Source organism: Dicentrarchus labrax, unplaced genomic scaffold (assembly GCF_905237075.1).
Source record: "Dicentrarchus labrax unplaced genomic scaffold, dlabrax2021, whole genome shotgun sequence".
NCBI classification, from domain to species: domain Eukaryota; kingdom Metazoa; phylum Chordata; class Actinopteri; family Moronidae; genus Dicentrarchus; species Dicentrarchus labrax.
In genome coordinates this window covers 14,928,972-14,948,112 of record NW_026136715.1, presented here as the reverse complement: position 1 = coordinate 14,948,112, position 19,141 = coordinate 14,928,972, and the positions used below count along the sequence as shown (strand labels likewise).

The following is a 19,141-nucleotide window of genomic DNA, read 5'->3' as shown; positions in this document are numbered from 1 at the left end:
AAATGTGTGCATTATTTAGAGTCTCAGCGCTTCTTGCAAAGTTGTACACATATAATTTGTTTTTATGTGCAAGACGTTTTTTGAGTTGGAGGTAGCCTGCAGGCTAGGTGTGAATGTGTCATAAAGCTGTGTCTGTGTGTGTGTGTGTGTGTGTGTGTGTGTGTGTGTGTGTGTGTGTGTGTGTGTGTGTGTGTGTGTGTGTGTGTCTATGTCTGTAGTTTGAGTTTGTGAAGTTAGCTGTACGTTAGGTGTGGTTATTAATGTGTCCCTACATGAAGCAGAATGTGTGTGTAGATTAAAGAAAGATGGAGTGTGAATAAAATATCTGCAATTATCCTTAATTCTTGGGTGAAAAACGCAATTCTTCAAAATGTAACATTTTCAGGAAACTACATTTAACATTTAACTCACTGGCGTAAAACTCATAATATAAACCTATTATGAGGGTTCTATAGATGTTCTACACACGCAAGGTATTGCGTGTATCCTCAATTAAAATGAAAGTCACAAAACCTGAAGAGGCGAGTTTCTTTCAGCCAACATCAAGGATCTCTAGCTATGACTGGTCACATTTCCTGCATAAATGTGGGGAATGAATGACCACAAAGACTTTGGTTACTGGTTATTTAGAATATTTATTTCACTCAGATTGAGTCAAGCAATGATTCTGTCTCATTCTGAAACATCACTGTACATATGCAAACTCAGGCAAATATCCAAAAGACATGCATTGATAATATATCTTGCCCTTGCATTTGAAAATGAGTCTGAACTGAACACACAGACACACACAGACACAGACAGACAGACAGACAGACAGACAAACATACGGACAGACATACGGACAGACGGACGCGAGATGCGCGTGCACGTCTCGCTCAAACCAAGCTAGAGGACTCAAGCACACACGCATAGTTGTGGTTAACGATTTTAACGAATATTTTGAACATGGCTGAAGGTATGCCATCACAATCTGTGGTAGGAGTTTAGAAATGTTTGCTAGAGATCTGTTGGTGAGTTGCTAAACTAATAACACAACTAATTCATTTTCTGTTCAAGATAATCCAATTATTTAAAGAGCAAAATGCTGATGGCAGATAGCCGGGGCAGTCCTAAAACGTTAAACGCATTTGGTATCTTGCATTACTGTAGCCTCAGTGAATTTGTTGCTTTGAGAAATTATAGAAATAGCGCGTCTAGAAAATATGACATTTGCTGTATTGTGCCTTACGTACGAAAATAAACCCAGCAGTGTTAAGGTTGTGTGCAGTTAATTTAGTATTAAACCTCATGCGGTTGATTCTATACAGCATGTTGAGTTAGAACTATTGCGAGGGTCAGGAGCTTGTGGAGTGTCTGCAGTACTGTTTTAGTATTTGTGTTATTTTGTGTAACTGTGGCTTTGTTGGCCTGGATGAATGTCCTAAAGCGCCCTGACTGCAGCACAGAAAACACAAGGCGTATAACACAACACATGACACGAAAGGGGATTTTTTAACTGAACACAACCTAAGTAGTGAGAAAATAAATGTAGCCTATCATGTGGGGTAGAAACTAACGTCACTGTATTAATAAAAACAAATCTCGAAAACAGATTAACAAGTCACACTGGGCTATTCAATTCACAACAATATTATATATCTGTCCAGTACGAGATATCACAATAACGTTAGTGTTCCTATGTGTTTTTAAATGTAGTTATTTTAAATCACGTCTATTCGAAAACAGTTTGAGTTACTATTAGGAACACATCCTGCTCATTTATTCATATTCACTGTATCCATGTTTAATAGTAGCCTTTCTTTTAAATAGCCTATTATTGGATGGTTTCGGCTGCAGCGCACTACGTGTTTACGCTGTTTGCTACTGAGTTATAATTCAGGTGAAGAAAGTTTTCACTTGAACGTGGCAAATTTAAATTCTTATTATAATGTTAAAAACATCACAACACTTTTGAGGAAAGAAGAATTAAGACTATACAACCTTTTCATTTTTTTGGTTAAACAAAGTCTAAATACGCACACAACCCACATCCATTTGGACGAGGGAGCCTTAATTCACATACCAGCTCTTCTGGCCCACACCTAGTCTGAGAATTAAAACATTAACAAAAAGAAAAACGCCAGTAAGACTGTTCATTGCAGATTTATAACAAATTGAACCCAAATTTGAAGATGTGAAGCCACCAGAAACATCCTGAAAATAATATAGGAGTGTGTGTAATAATAGTTCAGGTAGTGAATTATATTTTATTAGGCTGTAAGATTTTTTTGTGTACAAAAAAAAAGAAGAGACATTAAGCTTGACGTTATTTTGTATTGCTTTTCTTTTTCACCACAATAATTAATTACAGGCCCACCATCCACTAGCGTACAAATTCCACCGTCTAGTTAATATTTTGTAGCGCATTAACAGAACCAGTTAAGGCTTTCATGAGTTTGTCCAATCTAGTTAAAGGTAACTAACTGGTCTAATAAGCTCTAATAGGTTCGCTTTTTAACGAGTTCTGGTGTTATTCTGTTAGAGTAGTAGTCATATGAAAAAATAAATAATCTGGGGGTCAAAATAAAAGACCAGGCCGAGATATGAGGTTTTCGTAATTAATGCATGAAATGTGTCATTATAAATCTACGAAAGGATGTCAGTAAAGCGCATTTTGAAATATATCAGTCTTAAATTTAGCAGGACAAATGCAAAAGCAGAATGTTTAATTCTTAGGCTACTTCACAACGTAAAGGGTTAAACCCCTAGTCTGCAGTTAGACGATTTCATTTTAAATTCAAAATTCATAAATAAATGAGCATTTCTGTTTGGGTTCCCTTTTACATAACACATCTGCATCCGTCTTACCTTGCTAAATCGGTGGCAACAACAGAGCAAAATCGATGAAAACAAACAAAAACAACTGACACAAAATGCACTCATGTGACAAATCCTCGATGGTTTCATCCCCACAGCACTCTCTCCAGGACGAAAAGGGAAAAATCACACGTTGATTAATTCAATTTTCTGTAAAGTTCTCAACTTAAATAGATCTTAAAATACTCGAAAGCCACGTAAGTGCCTTCAAAAAAAAAAAAAAATCCCTGCTGCAGAAGCCGTCCTTTGTTCCCCCTCTGCTGTGGGCCTGCTGTCCTGACCAGCGGATGGTCGCTAGGTGGCGCTCTTGCTCCACCAAAAAGCCTCCAGGTTTCCCAACTTGACCGAGCTGACGTCACGTCAGTCTGGAGCATCAAGGCCACTTCCACTCCGCGATTGGTCTGAAAATCACATGACATGTCTCCCAGCATCCATAATTGTGTTACTGATATTTTTGCACCCCCTCCAAAAGATGTCAGCATCATACTGTCCTTATTCTCCTGGAGAAATCCCGTAGTTCAGAGCAGTGGAACACACCAAGCGATTAACCGTGTTGCCAAATGCAAAAATGTCATGTCCGAATAACATAGCGCCCGGTAACTTCCTGATGGATTCCTTAATGGGAGGATCATCTTCCTTCAGGGGTGAGGGTTATTCCAGCAACCCCGGAATGTACATCCACACAGCTGCAGAGTACGGATATTCAGTGATGAGAAACATTGGGAAGGTTGGACCATCTTCACTCTCCAAAAGAGACGATGTTCCTCCGGGCGGTCTGCCGCTCACCGGCTTCCAGGATGCGCCCTACCTGTCAACACAGCTGGCCACATGGACCCCAGGCTCCAAAACCAGTGGGGACGAACAACCTGTTGCCCAGTGTTTACAACCCTGCTCGTTTCCAGCGGGCAACGTCAAAGAGGAGGCGTTTTGTTGCCTCTATCAGGATGACAGCAATAAGGGGAAACAGACAACAGAGTCGGCCACTTACATCCGGCTTGGGGACAATAGCTGCCGGCCTGAGCAAACCGCCGCTTCGTCCAGCGGCTGTTTCCAGGTGTACAACGGAGAGAGGCCCCAGCAGGACGAGCAGCAGCAGCAGCAGCAGTTCCCCTCCGGCTTCTCTCTGACCCACTTGGCGACATCTGTTGAGTCAGCATCAGAATCGACAATAAGTTGCAGCAAATCGGCGCAAGAGACAGCGAGAGAGGTTTCAAAGACAGAAGAGAGTCAGAGCAGGAAGGAAGAGAAGGCCAAGAGTGACAGCTGTTCAGATAACTCGGACGGGGAATTAAAAGGTAGATTACCACTATACCCACCCCTCCCTCCCCCTCCTCCTCCTCCTCCTCCTCCTCCTCCTCCTCCTCCTTCTCCTCCACTACCACCACCTCCCTGACACATGTACACACACACACACTTAAAAACACACACAGAGAGATAATCTGTAGAAAATTTTACTAGATTATTCCACACGTGCATTAATTCTGTTGGCTGTGTGTGTGTGTGTGTGTGTGTGTGTGTGTGTGTGTGTGTGTGTGTGTGTGTGTGTGTGTGTGTGTGTGTGTGTGTGTGTGTGTGTGTGTGTGTGTGTGTGTGTGTCTCTGTGTGTGCACGTTGTGTTGCGTCATGGCCCAGCATAGTGCAGACTTGTGTTTGATAGCAGTCATATGTAGGGCTGTATGGGCATTTGACAGCCTCGCCTAGCAGGGGTTATGGTGCCCGTGGCATTTAACACCTTGCCATTAATGTGAGAATGTGAGATGGGCAGTTATCATTGAAATAAACACGCTCTCTCTCTCTCTCTCTCTCTCTCTCTCTCTCTCTCTCTCTCTCTCTCACACACACACACACGCACGCACGCACGCACACACACACACACACACACACACACACACACACACACACACACACACACACACAGCACTCTCTCACTCTCACTTTCCTCTTTCTCTCTTTTACATGGGTCATTTACATTGTGAGACGTAACCGTTTTAACTGCACCATTTTACGCCTCAAAATTGGTGTATTGAGCCAACATCAAAATTCTACGGTTTTGCTCCACAGTTGAAAACCTTTTGTCATAGTGCCCTGGCTTATTAAAAAGCCTCAGGGAACGATTGTCAGTGTTGCATTTGAGAAACATTTATCATAAATACATTTGCACTTTTCTGCATCGATGCAATGATAATTCAGGATAGTCCAGTCCGGTTTTTACTACATAATTATTTAAACTGAAGGTCCACGTCTCAGCGCTATTTTTCCAGTTTTTCCTTCATGCTAACAGTGATAGCTTCATGGGAATGAACAGAATTATTTTTTTCCCCCGTTTAACAAAACCACAATAGGCTAAATTAATGTTTAAACAGTTGTTTTTATTAAACGGTAACGATCGGTTGATACTATTTTAAACACACACACATACAGGCTATTATTATTATAATTATTATTATTATTATGGCCCTAATAAAATGATGCTAGTTAACTGATGTCATTTAACATCCCTCTGCTATTTTCCGTAGTAAGCTTATTTATAATATTATAATTGGTTTCAGTTTGTTGTGTTATTTATGGATTTAGCTAACAGCTTCATTTATGACGACCAACACGCTCCTTTCATTTTATTTTAATTTAATTGAAGGATATAACCAGGCAATAGGACGGGTGAGTGTGTGTGTGTGTGTGTGTGTGTGTGTGTGTGTGTGTGTGTGTGTGTGTGTGTGTGTGTGTGTGTGTGTCCTGTTAATCCCACATTACTGAATTAAATGTTTTTGTAATGATTAAATGTGGGCCACACACTGAGTGTTCACATTAGGGTAATTATTACTGTAACCTGCGTGGTGTGTGTGTGTGTGTGTGTGTGTGTGTGTGTGTGTGTGTGTGTGTGTGTGTGTGTGTGAATGAGAGGCGTTATTCCCTGGAGTCCCCAACCTAATCAAGGAATTAACTGGATGTGCAGCAGTGCTATCTGACATGCCTTGTTTCTTTGTCTTTATTTTTTCTAATTCTGCTATGATGCTACCGAGACTTCATTTTGTTTTGGGATGAACCTCCGAAAAATTTCATTTGGCTCCGGTGTGCAAAGGTAATAAAATTTTATGAGAGTCTGAGGTCCCAACATAGACAAAAGAAGTGCTTACACACCCCAGTTTTATTTGATCTAATTATAGCTGTACATCACACACAAAAGCAATTTGCAAGCAGTAGGAGTTGAAGCAAAAAGTAGGATGTTCATTTGTTCAAGCGAGAGTCACGGAGAGTGCACAGCCAGGTAAAGCTGCTCTTATAAACTACTCATTTTGATCCAGATGAACGATATTGAATGTGCCTTTGAGATATGGGCGTGTACGTAGCATCCAGTGTATTGATGGAGGTTATAAAGCTGCATATGATCTCTGCACAAAATTACTGCCCGGATTTGGCCACAGTTGCTCATTGTTGTATTTCTCTTGCTCCGGTAGATGATTTATCAGCGGAAAAGACAACGGGAAGCTGGTTGAAAGCCAAAAGTGGAAGGAAGAAGCGGTGTCCCTACACAAAGCACCAGACGCTGGAGCTGGAGAAGGAGTTCTTGTTCAACATGTATCTGTCTCGGGAGCGCCGCCTGGAGATCAGCCGGAGTATCAACCTGACCGACAGACAGGTCAAGATCTGGTTCCAAAACAGACGCATGAAGCTCAAGAAGCTCAACAGGGAGAGCCGAGAAAGGGAGCACGGTGCAGTTTACAACTACTCCTGAAAATAATATTACCTGAGCATACATTTACACTCACACATACACTCATACACACACACACACACACACACACACACACACACACACACACACACACAGACATGACAGGCACAGATATAGACAGACCATGCATGTGTCATCTTATAATGCATTCAATTATCATTAATCAAATTTCCTCTTTATGTGCACACACACACACACACACACACACACACACACACACACACCGCCGTGCCTTCCTATATGAACTATAAAACGCTGCGACCTGCAGACTAGACTTTCCAGGTGAACACTTGCAGCAGCATTGGAACAGTGAGGTGTTATTACCTTGCGATGATAATTTTAATATAACCTGAACCAAACGAAAGGAGGAACAGTCTATAAATAACTCGTGGCATGTAAGCAGTTTCACTTTGCTGAGCTATAATGACTGTTAAGCCACTTGTGCATCTTCTTCGTTGGTGTCTGTTGCTGGTGGCATATCCGTGCAGTGTAATGTGCATGCACAAGACGATATTAAGCTATGTCATGGCAAACGATTCCAAAACAATCAAAGGAGGGGGAAACGGAAAGGTATTACCAACTTTGTCCTTCCCCTGGTATAGTGGTGCAAATGAGAGGGAGGGAGAGACACTGCGGATGAGAGAAGGAGATTATGGCACTTTTAATAGAAGTGAGAGACCATAACGTTGATTTAAATATTATCCAGGTGACCACAGTAAGTCAAGGTCATAAAATTCTAATGTCAGGTTCGCCCTGGAAAGCGTTGGGGGTGGATTTTATGATCTGCAAATATAATGTGCTGCAGCAGTAAAAGATGCGTTTAAAGGTGTGTGTGGAGGAGGGCTAATCCACACAGCAGAGACTGCAATGTGCAGGATCCAGCCGAGGCGCTGGGCTGGAGGGAGCAGCCGCCTCCACCCGGGGATAATGGGAGCTTCATGCGAGCAGGAGATAAGAAAGATGGTGGATAAAAGGGACAGCGACCGCGACGGCTGCGGGAACAATAATAACAACACGCCTCAAGGCAAACACGTGGATAACTAAACGCACCGGGGAAGGCGTCCGCAGCAGGCAAGAGAAGGTAGGACTTCAATTTTACGTAATATTTTTATTTCCTGTTGTGGAAAGTATGCCACATCTGTCAGTGGAGCTGGGTTGACAGCTCTCGTGGCACGCATGGTGCACGCCTGCACACGTCGATAGTTTATATGAAGCTGTTGATATTAATCAGCCTGCTGCTGATTTCTGCTGAATATTTTGCATTACTGTGATTGATTTTTACTTATTTAAGTTGTCTTATTTGGAACAGCTGAATAAATGTCTGTGCTGCTGCAGTGTTATTTGTGGAATTATAAAAATAGCAATTTGAGACTGTCGCGGTTTTTTATGAGTAAACAAGTTAAGACATGCGTTGCTATAGGCCTGTGTGAGTGTTAACAAAGTAGTTTTAAGGCAGTGTTAAGAAAGTAGTTTGATTGCAGCTTCAGTAGACCATAGTGTGTTTTATTGTGTCGGTACTCGCCTTTTCTCTTTGTGCTGGATAGTGTTAATCCTCACTTGGCTTTTGCATGCATTGTTCTTTCCATGGATTTTAACCCCGTTTGCGCGAAGCTGAAGCGTGGTTTAGGTAGTTTCATGTTGTTGGGGTTGGCTTCCTGGCTCGGCAACAAGAAACTGCCTTGATTACGTCAGTTCGTCTTCATCAAGGGCACAATTTCCGCTGAATTACCCCCTATAGTCACCCAGGTCCCCGCAAATGGCATTGTAAATGAACTGAGCTGCAATACCTTGGACAGAGACGTTTTCTTTCTTTGCTGTTATTTTGTGGTGGGCTGTAAAACCTTCTGAGGCTCTCAGAAGGAGAATAGGTTGTAAACAACATGGGGTAAAGTTTTAGACTGCGTTGTATTGCATCTGTCAGCTGCTTTATGATGATCTGAATAGATAGATGGAGAGATAGACGGATGGAGAGATCTCACATAATTTGACTCATTAATGTATCTGAGGAATGAATCTAGGTCTACAACAGTAAAAGGATGCGTGTTGACATTTCCATGATATTATGTGGGCATGCTAATGCTCGGCTGCTTGAAATGTTTTATTCCAAAATGTGCAATTCCAATTTGTAATTTTGCAGTTGTATACTGGGAAGTATGTGAAAACATATTTGACTCTATAAGATCTGAAATAATTCTTACTTTGAAGGTAAATGTTATCCACAAACTTCCACACATAAGAACATCGACACTACTTTCAACAATCTTAAACTCACATTAGCTAATTGCCTATTAATATTTTTTTTTCACTGAAATTACTGCAAACATAGTTGTTTTGCATTAACTTAATTTTATACATTCATCTTATACATCGATTGTTTCTTAATCTTGTATTACTGCCAAGTTTGAAGTTACATTTCCCGGCCCGTTAACGAGCTGAAGGTATTTGCGTATCTTAGGCCACTATGTAAACATCTTATATTGCTCTAATTTGATTAAGACCCAGTTTTTAAGACCTGGACCTTGTTTACAGATAAGAATACTTTTCTCTTCTTTAGATTCAGCCAACAATAGCCTCACTATTTAATGATATTTGATAGTGAGGCTAATAGAACGGAATTATTTTACTAATTGCTGCACATATGTGCTAATTTATTGATGTCGGAAACTATTACAGCATTGACCATCCTACTATAGACCTAACTTTATTTAAGTTTCGTCATTCATTTATACATTTTATTACTAACATTACTGGTTAATTATAACGATTTTAAATTAAATTAAATCAACAAATTGTGATTCAGCAAAATAAAAGTCTTCAGGAAAGTGATGAGCTTATCTGAAAGAAATACAAACACTTATTTATAGAACAGTCTGTTCTTGTGACGCAGTCAGCATCTTCCCTGCAAGAGTGTCCAGTGTTTATACTGGTCACTATTTCCCCTTGTTTTCTCAGCCCCCCTCCCTTTGGCGGTAGTGCAACTGGAAGAGACAGTCTGGAATCCAAAGTCACTTTCATTCAGCTCAGTGAATGAGTGTCTCCCTTGGAATGCATCACTGACAAAGACTTTACAGCGGTGGAAACAGCCCCGAGAGCTGCACAGATTCACCCTAAAACCATATACACATAAAGCAATTTATTTTACTTTGTAGTGGCGCACAGGAACTGAAGGCTTTAGACAGCCACTTCCTTGGGACAGCTCAAAATGTGTTACTGCCACTGGCATGATCAGACATGAACCAAATATGCTAACGGTTTTTCTTCTTCTTTTGACACACATCAAGTTTTTGTGAAATATTAGCGCCTCGTACTTTATTTGTGATTTTCTTTTTAAAGATAAAGTTAGTGGATGATTACATTCAGAAGAGGAAGGATATTAACTTACTTTCTTTCCCCGGAAGTGTTTTATTATTATTTCAAACAGTGTTGGCGAAATGAAACTCAAAAAGTGGCTTTTTATTTTTATTTTTTAATGTGAATTAATAATTGTGAATGGTTTCTATCCTCTTTGCATGGTTTGGAGCTGGCGATCAACTAAGATGTGTAAACGGAAACAACATTGAGGCTACAGAAATGTCCCATTTTTAAATGCAAGATATATTATCATTATCCCACACCACTCGCCTGTTTTAAAACCTGCTCTGTAGGGCGAGAATGCAAATGTCACTGCGGCAGGCCTAGTCACCATGTGAAAGTCAATATTGATCAGCAATTGGCGTCAGAACTTGTTATGCTGAGTGTTTTGATAAAGGCAAATGCTTTTGAAACAGTCTTAAAGGAGAACTTATAATTAATTGTTTTGATTTTCTGAAACAGTAATATGCGGCGGTCTGTCCTGGATGGAGAACTCTGTACTACAGTTTGGGTAATACGGATCATTTTGTGGCCTTTCAGCTGATCTCATACACAATAACTCTTGCATGTGGGGTGTTTTCTGTTCAGCACATGGGACGTTATATATAACCTGATATCCACTTGGATTTTTCCATCTGCAGAGTTTAAGCACGGATGCTATGGTCCAAATGTTGCCTATAGATAAACCACCAGTTTGGTTAAACTGCACTGTGTGTGAGAGAAAATTAAGTATTATCTGGAGGCTCGTGGGTTGATTTAATCTGCTTATTTGTTGTGACTATTTTTCGGAGAAAATTCCACTTATTTACCGCCATTACTGAAAGAATATTTGATGTGCCTTCACTCTGACATTACACAGAAGCCGGCAAATGTTACCGTTGATGTCTCATAAAAGAAAGTCATGTTACAACGTATAGTTTAAATCGTTCGTTCATTATTCATCCCCCCCAGCAATGACACAGTCTGGATGTGCAAATGGAAATAAAAACAAACAAAGGTTAGACTCCCTTGACAATGAAGATGAATCATCTTTACCTTATCATACACAGGATATTATGTGAGCTTGATAATACGTCTGCCGAGCTCTTTCTTTCTATTTGCTTTACGGTTATAAGGATGCAAGTAAATAGGCATCTGCAGTCTGGTATAATCTACCATTCATAAATATTTACTGTGCTTTTTGCCAGCCTGAAGGTTTAGCTCTTTTGTTTAACCGGCGGACAAATTCATGATCATTCATGATGTTACTTTCTTTGCATTTTTACCCTTAAAATTGCATTAAGGCGAAGCAGACACTTAAACAAAAGTGATCTGTAGGTATAGGTTTAAAAGCGTGGGCCCATAAACAATTGTTTTGGCCAATAATTTCTAATTAACATGAAGCGTCGGTGCACTGCGGCGGCGAGAATACACCCTGTGACTCAGTGTAATGTTTTTGTCTGTTAGCTTTAATCTGAAATGTAACTGCTCAAGGCTGTATAGCCTACATAAAATGCCTTATAACACTGTCCTCTACAATTAAGCTGTGGCCATGTGAATATTAGCCTACAGGCCGATGTTTTGCGTCATGCTGCACAAGTGTAGCTGTCTAATGAGCATTTGTTCATTTTTTATGAATGGAAAACTTAATTGTGTAATTGAGAAATGTCAGCCGGGCTTGTACTGTGGCCAAATGATTGCATCAGTTTAAAGTATTGTCATAACCATCATTGATTAGGGAAGTTGTTATAAATGGCTTCGCATTTTAGGACAAATCCAAATGTTCTCTGAATGTACTCAGATGAAAACACAGAATAGACTCCATATAGTCTTAGATAGTGTAATGATGGAGGGTGTCTATGTTGTACCCGCTGTAACGACTTCAGAAGCAAATTTGTGATTTTGGACTATAATTGACTTAAATATAGACGAACAAAGAGCCCACCAGTTTTTGTATCATTTGTCTCCTTCTAAACTTTTAAGCCTGTACTACTTGCTTTAATTATCAATTTAAGTCTTTATTTTCATATAGACCTATTGTTGATCCATATAGCCTAATGTTGTATCATCTAAACAAAATTGACAAATCTCTACTTTCTCGTTTTGTTTAGCATAGCAATGATGTGTTTCTATGTTAAATGTTAAAAGAGAAGAGCAAACATGAAATACGAAAAGGTTTAGCGGTGCAACAAAGAGCCATTACTTCGGTAGTATAATCTTAAATGGTTTAGTTGCAACTGCAGCTGTGTCAAGTAAAAGACAAATGACAGAAATAAGAAACAACAACAACAAAGCAATATGTAATGATGTCATCTTTATTATTATTATTATTAAAGTACAACAAACATGGTCAAACAAGTGGAATAGATAATAAAAAATAAATCCTCTCTTCTCATTTATGGAATCACATACACATACACACACCCACCCACCCACACACACACACACACACACACACACACACAAACTAGCACACGCACACATGTACACACAACACGCGCACATCCAAAACAGTAAAAAGGATTATTCACTAGATTACCTTTAGACATAGATACAAGCTATATAATGTATTTATATGGCCATATGTTAAGGTAATAAATGCTCATTGAGCACTTTTTCATTCTGCTTTAATGGCAGCAGTAGAATAAACGGACTTAGACCTTTAACCTGTATAAAACACACAACTTTCAAAAGATCTAATTCAAGATCTGGGAAATTTAGCTAATGGCTTTATTTATGTAAACATGTGGGGGAATATTTGACTGGCCACAGACTTGCGCATTCATCAGCACACTCCGGGATGCCGTTTGGCGTTATCCGGGTTAAGGTCTGGCGTCTGGCCTTTTAAATTTCATGGTTGAATCTGAACTCAGCAGCCATGACAAACATCGCACTTCCTAATGCGTATACCGGTTACATTTAGTTTTACGTCATACAGTCCAAACATTGAGTATTATATAATTTAATTCCCACGTGTGGGAATTTATTTAAACCAAAGTTCAGGTCAGTCTAAGCTTATTAGTGACGTCATTTGGCGATGACAAAGGCGAGATTTGTTTTAAAATCTCAACACTTTTACAGTTTTTATGGTGCAGACGCACATTGCACGCATACTTATCACTTGGGATTTATTTTGAAATGTGTCTTTGTAGTCTCTCTGGTTAAACTGTCATTTCGTATTTGGCAATTTATGGAAGACAGTGCACGCAGTTTGGGTTAATTTCAGCAAAAGTGTGGTTTGTTGGGCTGCACTACTATAATTTTACTTTTGCACACAACGACTGTCAAGTCTACACAACCTCATATTTAGCCCCCTAAAGAATTCATTTAAATTAGCCTTTTTTCTTTTTCAAACCACTGCTTCAAAATAAAAGGGGGAAAAAAATAAATTTCAAACATCCAATTACGCACATCATCATACATATCACACAAAACAAATTGCACTACAACGCACCAAAAACAGAAACATGCATACACATACGATTAAAACTCATCCCAATAACACTCCTCAGCCTCACCGTTTTTCAAAATGTACAAATATACTCCTGCACCAAAGTCACCACATGATAGAAAGCTATAGGATTTACTAATGCACCAGATATGTTGTTCTCTACCTCAATCAGTCTGCAAATATGCATTAAACATTCAGTATTTATGACACAATTAGTCTAATTTGTGTTCCCTGTGACATTGCTGACTTCTTCGGTTACTCTTTCTCCATCGTATATTAATATTGCATTATTTTCTGTGTCGCTGCAACCCTGCAGGGGAGTTAGGGGTTGTTTCACAGCCTACTAACTGACAAGCTACATTAGTATATTGCAGGGCAAACTCCTGCCATTAGATACAACAGTAACATTATCCCTGTTATTAAAGCTTGCATCTAGTTAGCCCTTTAACGAACCTTTTTACCTCCTCTGCAGTCTCCTCTTTCCTGTCTTCGGCCTCTCTGTTTGATATGAATTGTTTCACATGCATACATACAGTGGTGGTGGTTTTATGTTGGGCGAGGAACTCGGATGCAGTCTTATTAACGACACGTTTATGAACAATCAAATGGTCCTCGTTAAAATTTATTGATGGGCATAAAATCATGAACGGTCACTAGCCGAATATAGCCCGCTGTAGTGGGCTGCTTGTCAAGAATCCGAATCCCCTCCTCTCCTATCTCCACAGATCCCATTTAGGAAATGTTTGGTTTGTTGCGCCCTCGTTAAAACAGTGCAAACTTTATTGTTGGTGTATCCTGCGTCCCGTATTTTGATCCCCCCCCCCCCCCTCTGTCTAGTCTGTGTGTAGCTACTGAAGGCTTCTCTGTGTGTTGAAATGAAAAGCATTGCACAGGAAGTTATAAACCTTTCACTTTATCAAATGTGCCGTTGGTTTGTTAAAGCTAAAAGGCGTCAACGATCCAATAAACACTTTAATGAAGTAATACTATCCATTGCAATAACACGGGACTACGGTATTCGCCAGACAGAGATTGATTACACCATCAAATAGTGCCTTGCTCGGTTTTAGACGTGCGCAGGTCTGTACTGCGACTAGAGAAAGATCCACCCTGAGCACTACAAATGCATATTTCCTTTATAAAAAAAAACATGGTTGTTGACGTTACCTCTAATACGTCCAAGAAAGAGAGCAAAGGAGCACATTCTTTAATCCCATTTATGTGCATTGGTATCCCAGGATAAGTGGCGCATTGATCCACTGTACAATTTTTGTGGGGGTAAATATAATCACGTGTCGGCGAGGCAGCCAATAGCAGCAAGGGAAGCGTTGAGAAATAATTACCTGCCTTGATTGTTCTATGGCTAGATAAAAAAGTACACATACACTCCATATAATAATCGGATGCATGTAAAAGAGTCGGGGAAGCTTCGACATGTCGACCACGGGTCCCATAAGTAATTATTATGTGGACTCCTTGATCAACCATGAAAACGAGGATGTCCTTGCTGCAACTCGGTTTTCCGCTCCCGGTTCGCACCCAGCCGGCCCTCGTCCGACGTCCCTAGTACCGGAGTGTGCTGACTATCCTTCCTGCAGCTTCGCACCCAAGCCACCCGTCTTCTCCACCTCCTGGGCCCCCGTACACTCCCAGTCATCAGTGGTTTACCATCCATACAGTCACCAACCTCACTTAGGCACAGACTCGAGGTATATGCGGTCATGGCTGGAGCCGATATCAGGCGCCGTGCCTTTCCATGGCTATCCGGGGAACAGCAGGCACTATGGGCTGAAGCCCGACGCCTTTCAGGAGCACAGAGCCGGCGAGTGTCTCGGCTCCAGCGGACGGACCTACACGGATTATCTGTACTGCTCATCCACTGACATCCGAGACAAGACGCAGCAGAATATCCCCTCTCCCGAGTCGGAGATCCTGGCTTCAGGGAAACATAAAGACGAGAAGCCGGAGCTAGATCCTAGTAAGTTCAAGCTCCTACAGTCTTTTACAACCTGGTGGGAGTTTTGCTTTTGGGGATTGTGTAAAACTGCGTTTGCTTAAAGGCATTTTAACGTCCTCCTTAAAATGAAATTATAAGCTGTTTCATCCTCCCTTTTCAGCTAAGCTCTGAATCGCCTCTGCTAGGGGGGAAAGCTTTAGGAACTATAAAAGACAAACGCTACTAGGCTAATATTGGGGCTATAAAACCAGACGGGGTTGTAAACATGGACTCAAACCTACAGGAAGACGTTGAATTTGGAAGGGAGTCGCATAATGTGAAAAACATGCAAGGTGTTCTTTTTAAGTGAAGAACCTAAACCGATATATGGATCAATATTCATCAGTAAATGTCTCATGATGCATTTTTACGACCATGTTTTCAACCCGTGGCTGTGCTTGCGGCACATGAAGCACTATAAGCCGACTTTCAGTCCTACAGTTTTTTTCTTCTTCTTCTTCTTCTTCTTTTTTTTTTTGCTTTAATGTAAGCCCATGTTGGGAGTAAAATCCACATTTTGTGTTCTCTTTTTGATCCCCAGTGACAAAACTATATTATCCACCCACATAATAATGAGAGCATGATATGCATATTGTTACATATGAGAATTTGCACTCCTCTCTGGGTCCAAAACAAATTCACATGACTCTTGCAGCCAACTTGAGGAATGTAGGGACATACTGGAGGACTTTCACCACGGACCTGTAAAGGCTTGAACCACGGGCCATTTTATGGGCCAATAAAGTGAATAAGCGCATTGAGTATTTTACGACGGTGTTACTCACAAGTTAAAGGGACAAGGAAGCAAATCAGTGTAGGGTTGGATAGTCTGAGGCCGAGAATCTTCCCTCAAAATGTTTACTATCAGCATTGCTTTAATGGTAAACACCAAACATGTGTGTGATTTGACATAGCTTTCAATTGTAGTTCTTTCTGATGAGCCCACAGAATTGCTGTGAACCCAGAAGCACATTTTCTAAATGCTTAACACGTATGTAGTAGTCATGTGTCATCGTTTCTGTTTTAAAAATGTCTGTGGTGATCCAATATATTCTGTTATATTCTGTATTCACTATAATTGTGTTTTTTATTTACAGATAACCCAGTGGCAAATTGGATACATGCCCGCTCCACAAGGAAGAAGCGATGCCCTTACACAAAGTACCAGACTCTCGAACTGGAAAAGGAGTTTTTGTTCAATATGTACCTTACTAGAGACCGCCGATTCGAGGTCGCTAGGGTCCTGAATCTGACCGAGAGGCAGGTCAAAATCTGGTTTCAGAACCGACGAATGAAGATGAAGAAAATGAACAAAGAAAAGACCGACAGCAAAGAACAATAAAGTGGACTGCAGTCAGAAAACAACCATAATAACCACTAGTCACATGGACAGCACAGATGTACCAAAACACACAATGAAACCCCCTCTCCTTCTCTTCATATTTATCACTTTGTTGGATTTTGTATTAACCTTAACTTCGAGACTGTTTGATGCTGATTATGTTATTTTCCAGTGCACATTTATGTGTCAAGCGTTAAAGAAAAGAAGAAAAAAAAAATAAACTTTTAAGGAGATAATTACAATCTGCTTTCACTCCGAAATACCTTTATGTTTTTTTGTAAGAGAAATTATTACAAGTGCAGTTTGGACACGTTAAAACTGTACGGAGAAAGAGAATACTTGAATTCTTTTGAATTTCACAAACCCATAATTTATGATGTGAATGTTATTTCTTTCATGTTTATTTCCTTTGTACGTTTTTGTGCAGGTGTAGTATTTTGTACAGAAACCGAAACATCTGCGATCGGACTTGTCTGTCTTGTATTTTTGTGATAGTTGTTGCTGTATTTGACTGTGTTTTTCTTTTTGACTGTAGCCTACGAGTTTAACTATAGAGTGTAGATATAGATCTCTGCAAATATAAACATAATCACTAAGTGCTTGTATTCTGTATTCATTGTGGCTCGGTGTGGATATCGTATTTGCGACCAAACGCATTTAGACTGCAGACAGGGCCTAACAAACAGAATCAGTCAATATCAGCCAAACTAATTTTGTTGATTTAAAAACCGCACGAAAATGGAGTTACCTAATCACAATTGGCAGAGCTGTGTTGCAAACAGATGAGGGCTTTCTAAATAATTATGCCTCCACAATTGTTTGTCTAATATGTTTTGGCCGACGAGCATTCCTCCAAGTACAGCTAAGGCCTAAATGAGCTCTGCCACTGCAAATAATGGCGAGGTCACAAAAATCAACGCTGTCGGCGCAGTTTGCCAAGACAACGTTCGTTTTAATTTAGTTTTGCATTGCTTTCAAATTTGAGCCTTCCTTATGTCTCAGCTGCCTTCATTTGCAGTTATGTATTTAAGGATACCTGCAGACACAATCTAAGAAACACACAAACTGCCTCGTTTGGTCTATAAGGGGAAAGAGAGGACATTTCTGAAAAAGCAATAAGCACCGGTTTTGCAGCTAATATTTAATTCCTCTGTTGTGTTGACTGTTTAATATGGGTGAGCTATAGAAGGATACTCCATTTAAATTGTACACAAAGCATTTTTTTAAAAGAGCAAAAATAAATGCACAATGAATGTGCGATATTTTTTTTGGGTGAGTGTCCTTTATGCAGAAAGTACCCCCCAAAAATATACGTGCAGTTGTCACATTTCCAAGAACCTATTCGTTTGTCCGTATTAACCACCGCTACTATTTATTTATTTTCTAAATGAACTAAAACCTCCTAAATAAACTTATAGATTGCTAGTTTTATACAGGCCCAGAGGCGGTCAGAAAACCTGACACTAAATTTAAACATTTGAGTTTTAAGTGAGAGACGATTTCCCATGTCTCGCGTTTGTTTCCTGGGATAGGCCTAAATTGCCTTTTTGTGGTGGCAAACAATACGGACAGGATGCTGTAATTTAAAAGCTCAATCCCGTGCATTTCCGCTCTGCTCGGACAAAAATGCCAGTTTTACAGCCCCTGTTGGAGCTCGGCTGTTTGTCTCAAATGCAGACGAACAAAGCAAACTCGACTAACTGGCTAGACGTCTGGGCTAAATTACTTTATGGTTTTAATGGACGCTGGTGGTGGACGCGTTCAAAGGAGAGTCATGCGCACCGTTCAGGGGACTTTTGCCTGATGGGCCAGCCGCAACCCCCCCCCGCACTTCATCACATGAGTGGTCTATTAGCCTACAATTAGATCGGGGGGAAAGTCAATAGTTATTGTGCATAAATATGAGTGCTGCAGAACACTGATATCTCTTATATAATAGCAGGTAGAGGCAACGACATAAAATGGCACAGTACAACAACTGGTTCAAGCTTTCGAGGATAAACGGTTATAGATAATGGATGGATGGATGTAAAACAGAGGGGACTGGAGCCATGTAGTTACAGATTTTGTGGTGTAAGGATTCTTTAACTCTGGTTTATTTAAGGAACAGGTCGGGATACATAGGCCTACAAGGTTTTGGGCAAATGGGGAGAACCTTTTCTGTCCACATCACAGTTGTTTCTGATTGGTGGATTCATTCAGGTTGAGGGACACATCTCAACACTAGATGACGCTGTCGGTTCATGTTTTGAGCAGAGTCCGTGTGTTCAATGGGTCTTTTACAGCTCTGTGGCTTGGCTGAAAAATGAAGAGTAACCTATCGATGACAAAATGACAGATATGGTCACCCACCGCATTTTGTGTAATAGGCCACAGAGCAGCACTCCGGTATGCAGCGAGCTGGTTGTTGTGTTGGCCAGAGAATGTGTG

At 40.4% G+C, this 19,141-nt stretch overlaps 2 protein-coding genes across 2 annotated transcripts in view; both read left to right on the top strand.

Moving 5' to 3' along the window:
- The first annotated feature begins 3,339 nt into the window (after positions 1–3,339).
- LOC127377700 (homeobox protein Hox-C10a-like) overlaps positions 3,340–19,141 on the top strand; it is a 56,544-nt gene continuing 40,742 nt past the window's right edge. The window contains exons 1-2 of the mRNA XM_051425810.1: positions 3,340–4,154; positions 6,315–7,673. Of these exons, the coding sequence (XP_051281770.1) occupies positions 3,428–4,154; positions 6,315–6,592 (1,005 nt within the window). The 5' untranslated portion in view covers positions 3,340–3,427 and the 3' untranslated portion in view covers positions 6,593–7,673. The remainder of the gene's footprint in view (positions 4,155–6,314; positions 7,674–19,141) is intronic.
- hoxc9a (homeobox C9a) lies at positions 11,980–17,307 on the top strand. Its single transcript, XM_051425816.1, has 2 exons — positions 11,980–15,351; positions 16,467–17,307. The coding sequence occupies exons 1-2, from the start codon at positions 14,808–14,810 to the stop codon at positions 16,709–16,711; spliced, it is 789 nt and encodes a 262-aa protein (XP_051281776.1). The 5' UTR covers positions 11,980–14,807; the 3' UTR covers positions 16,712–17,307.

What these genes read in the sequence shown, in the direction of transcription:
- hoxc9a (XM_051425816.1), top strand. Translation starts at nt 14,808, where the DNA reads ATGTCGACCACGGGTCCCATAAGTAATTATTATGTGGACTCCTTGATC. An exon ending in GAAGCCGGAGCTAGATCCTA is followed by an intron (nt 15,352 to 16,466) that starts GTAAGTTCAAGC and finishes TTTTATTTACAG; the next exon opens with ATAACCCAGTGGCAAATTGG.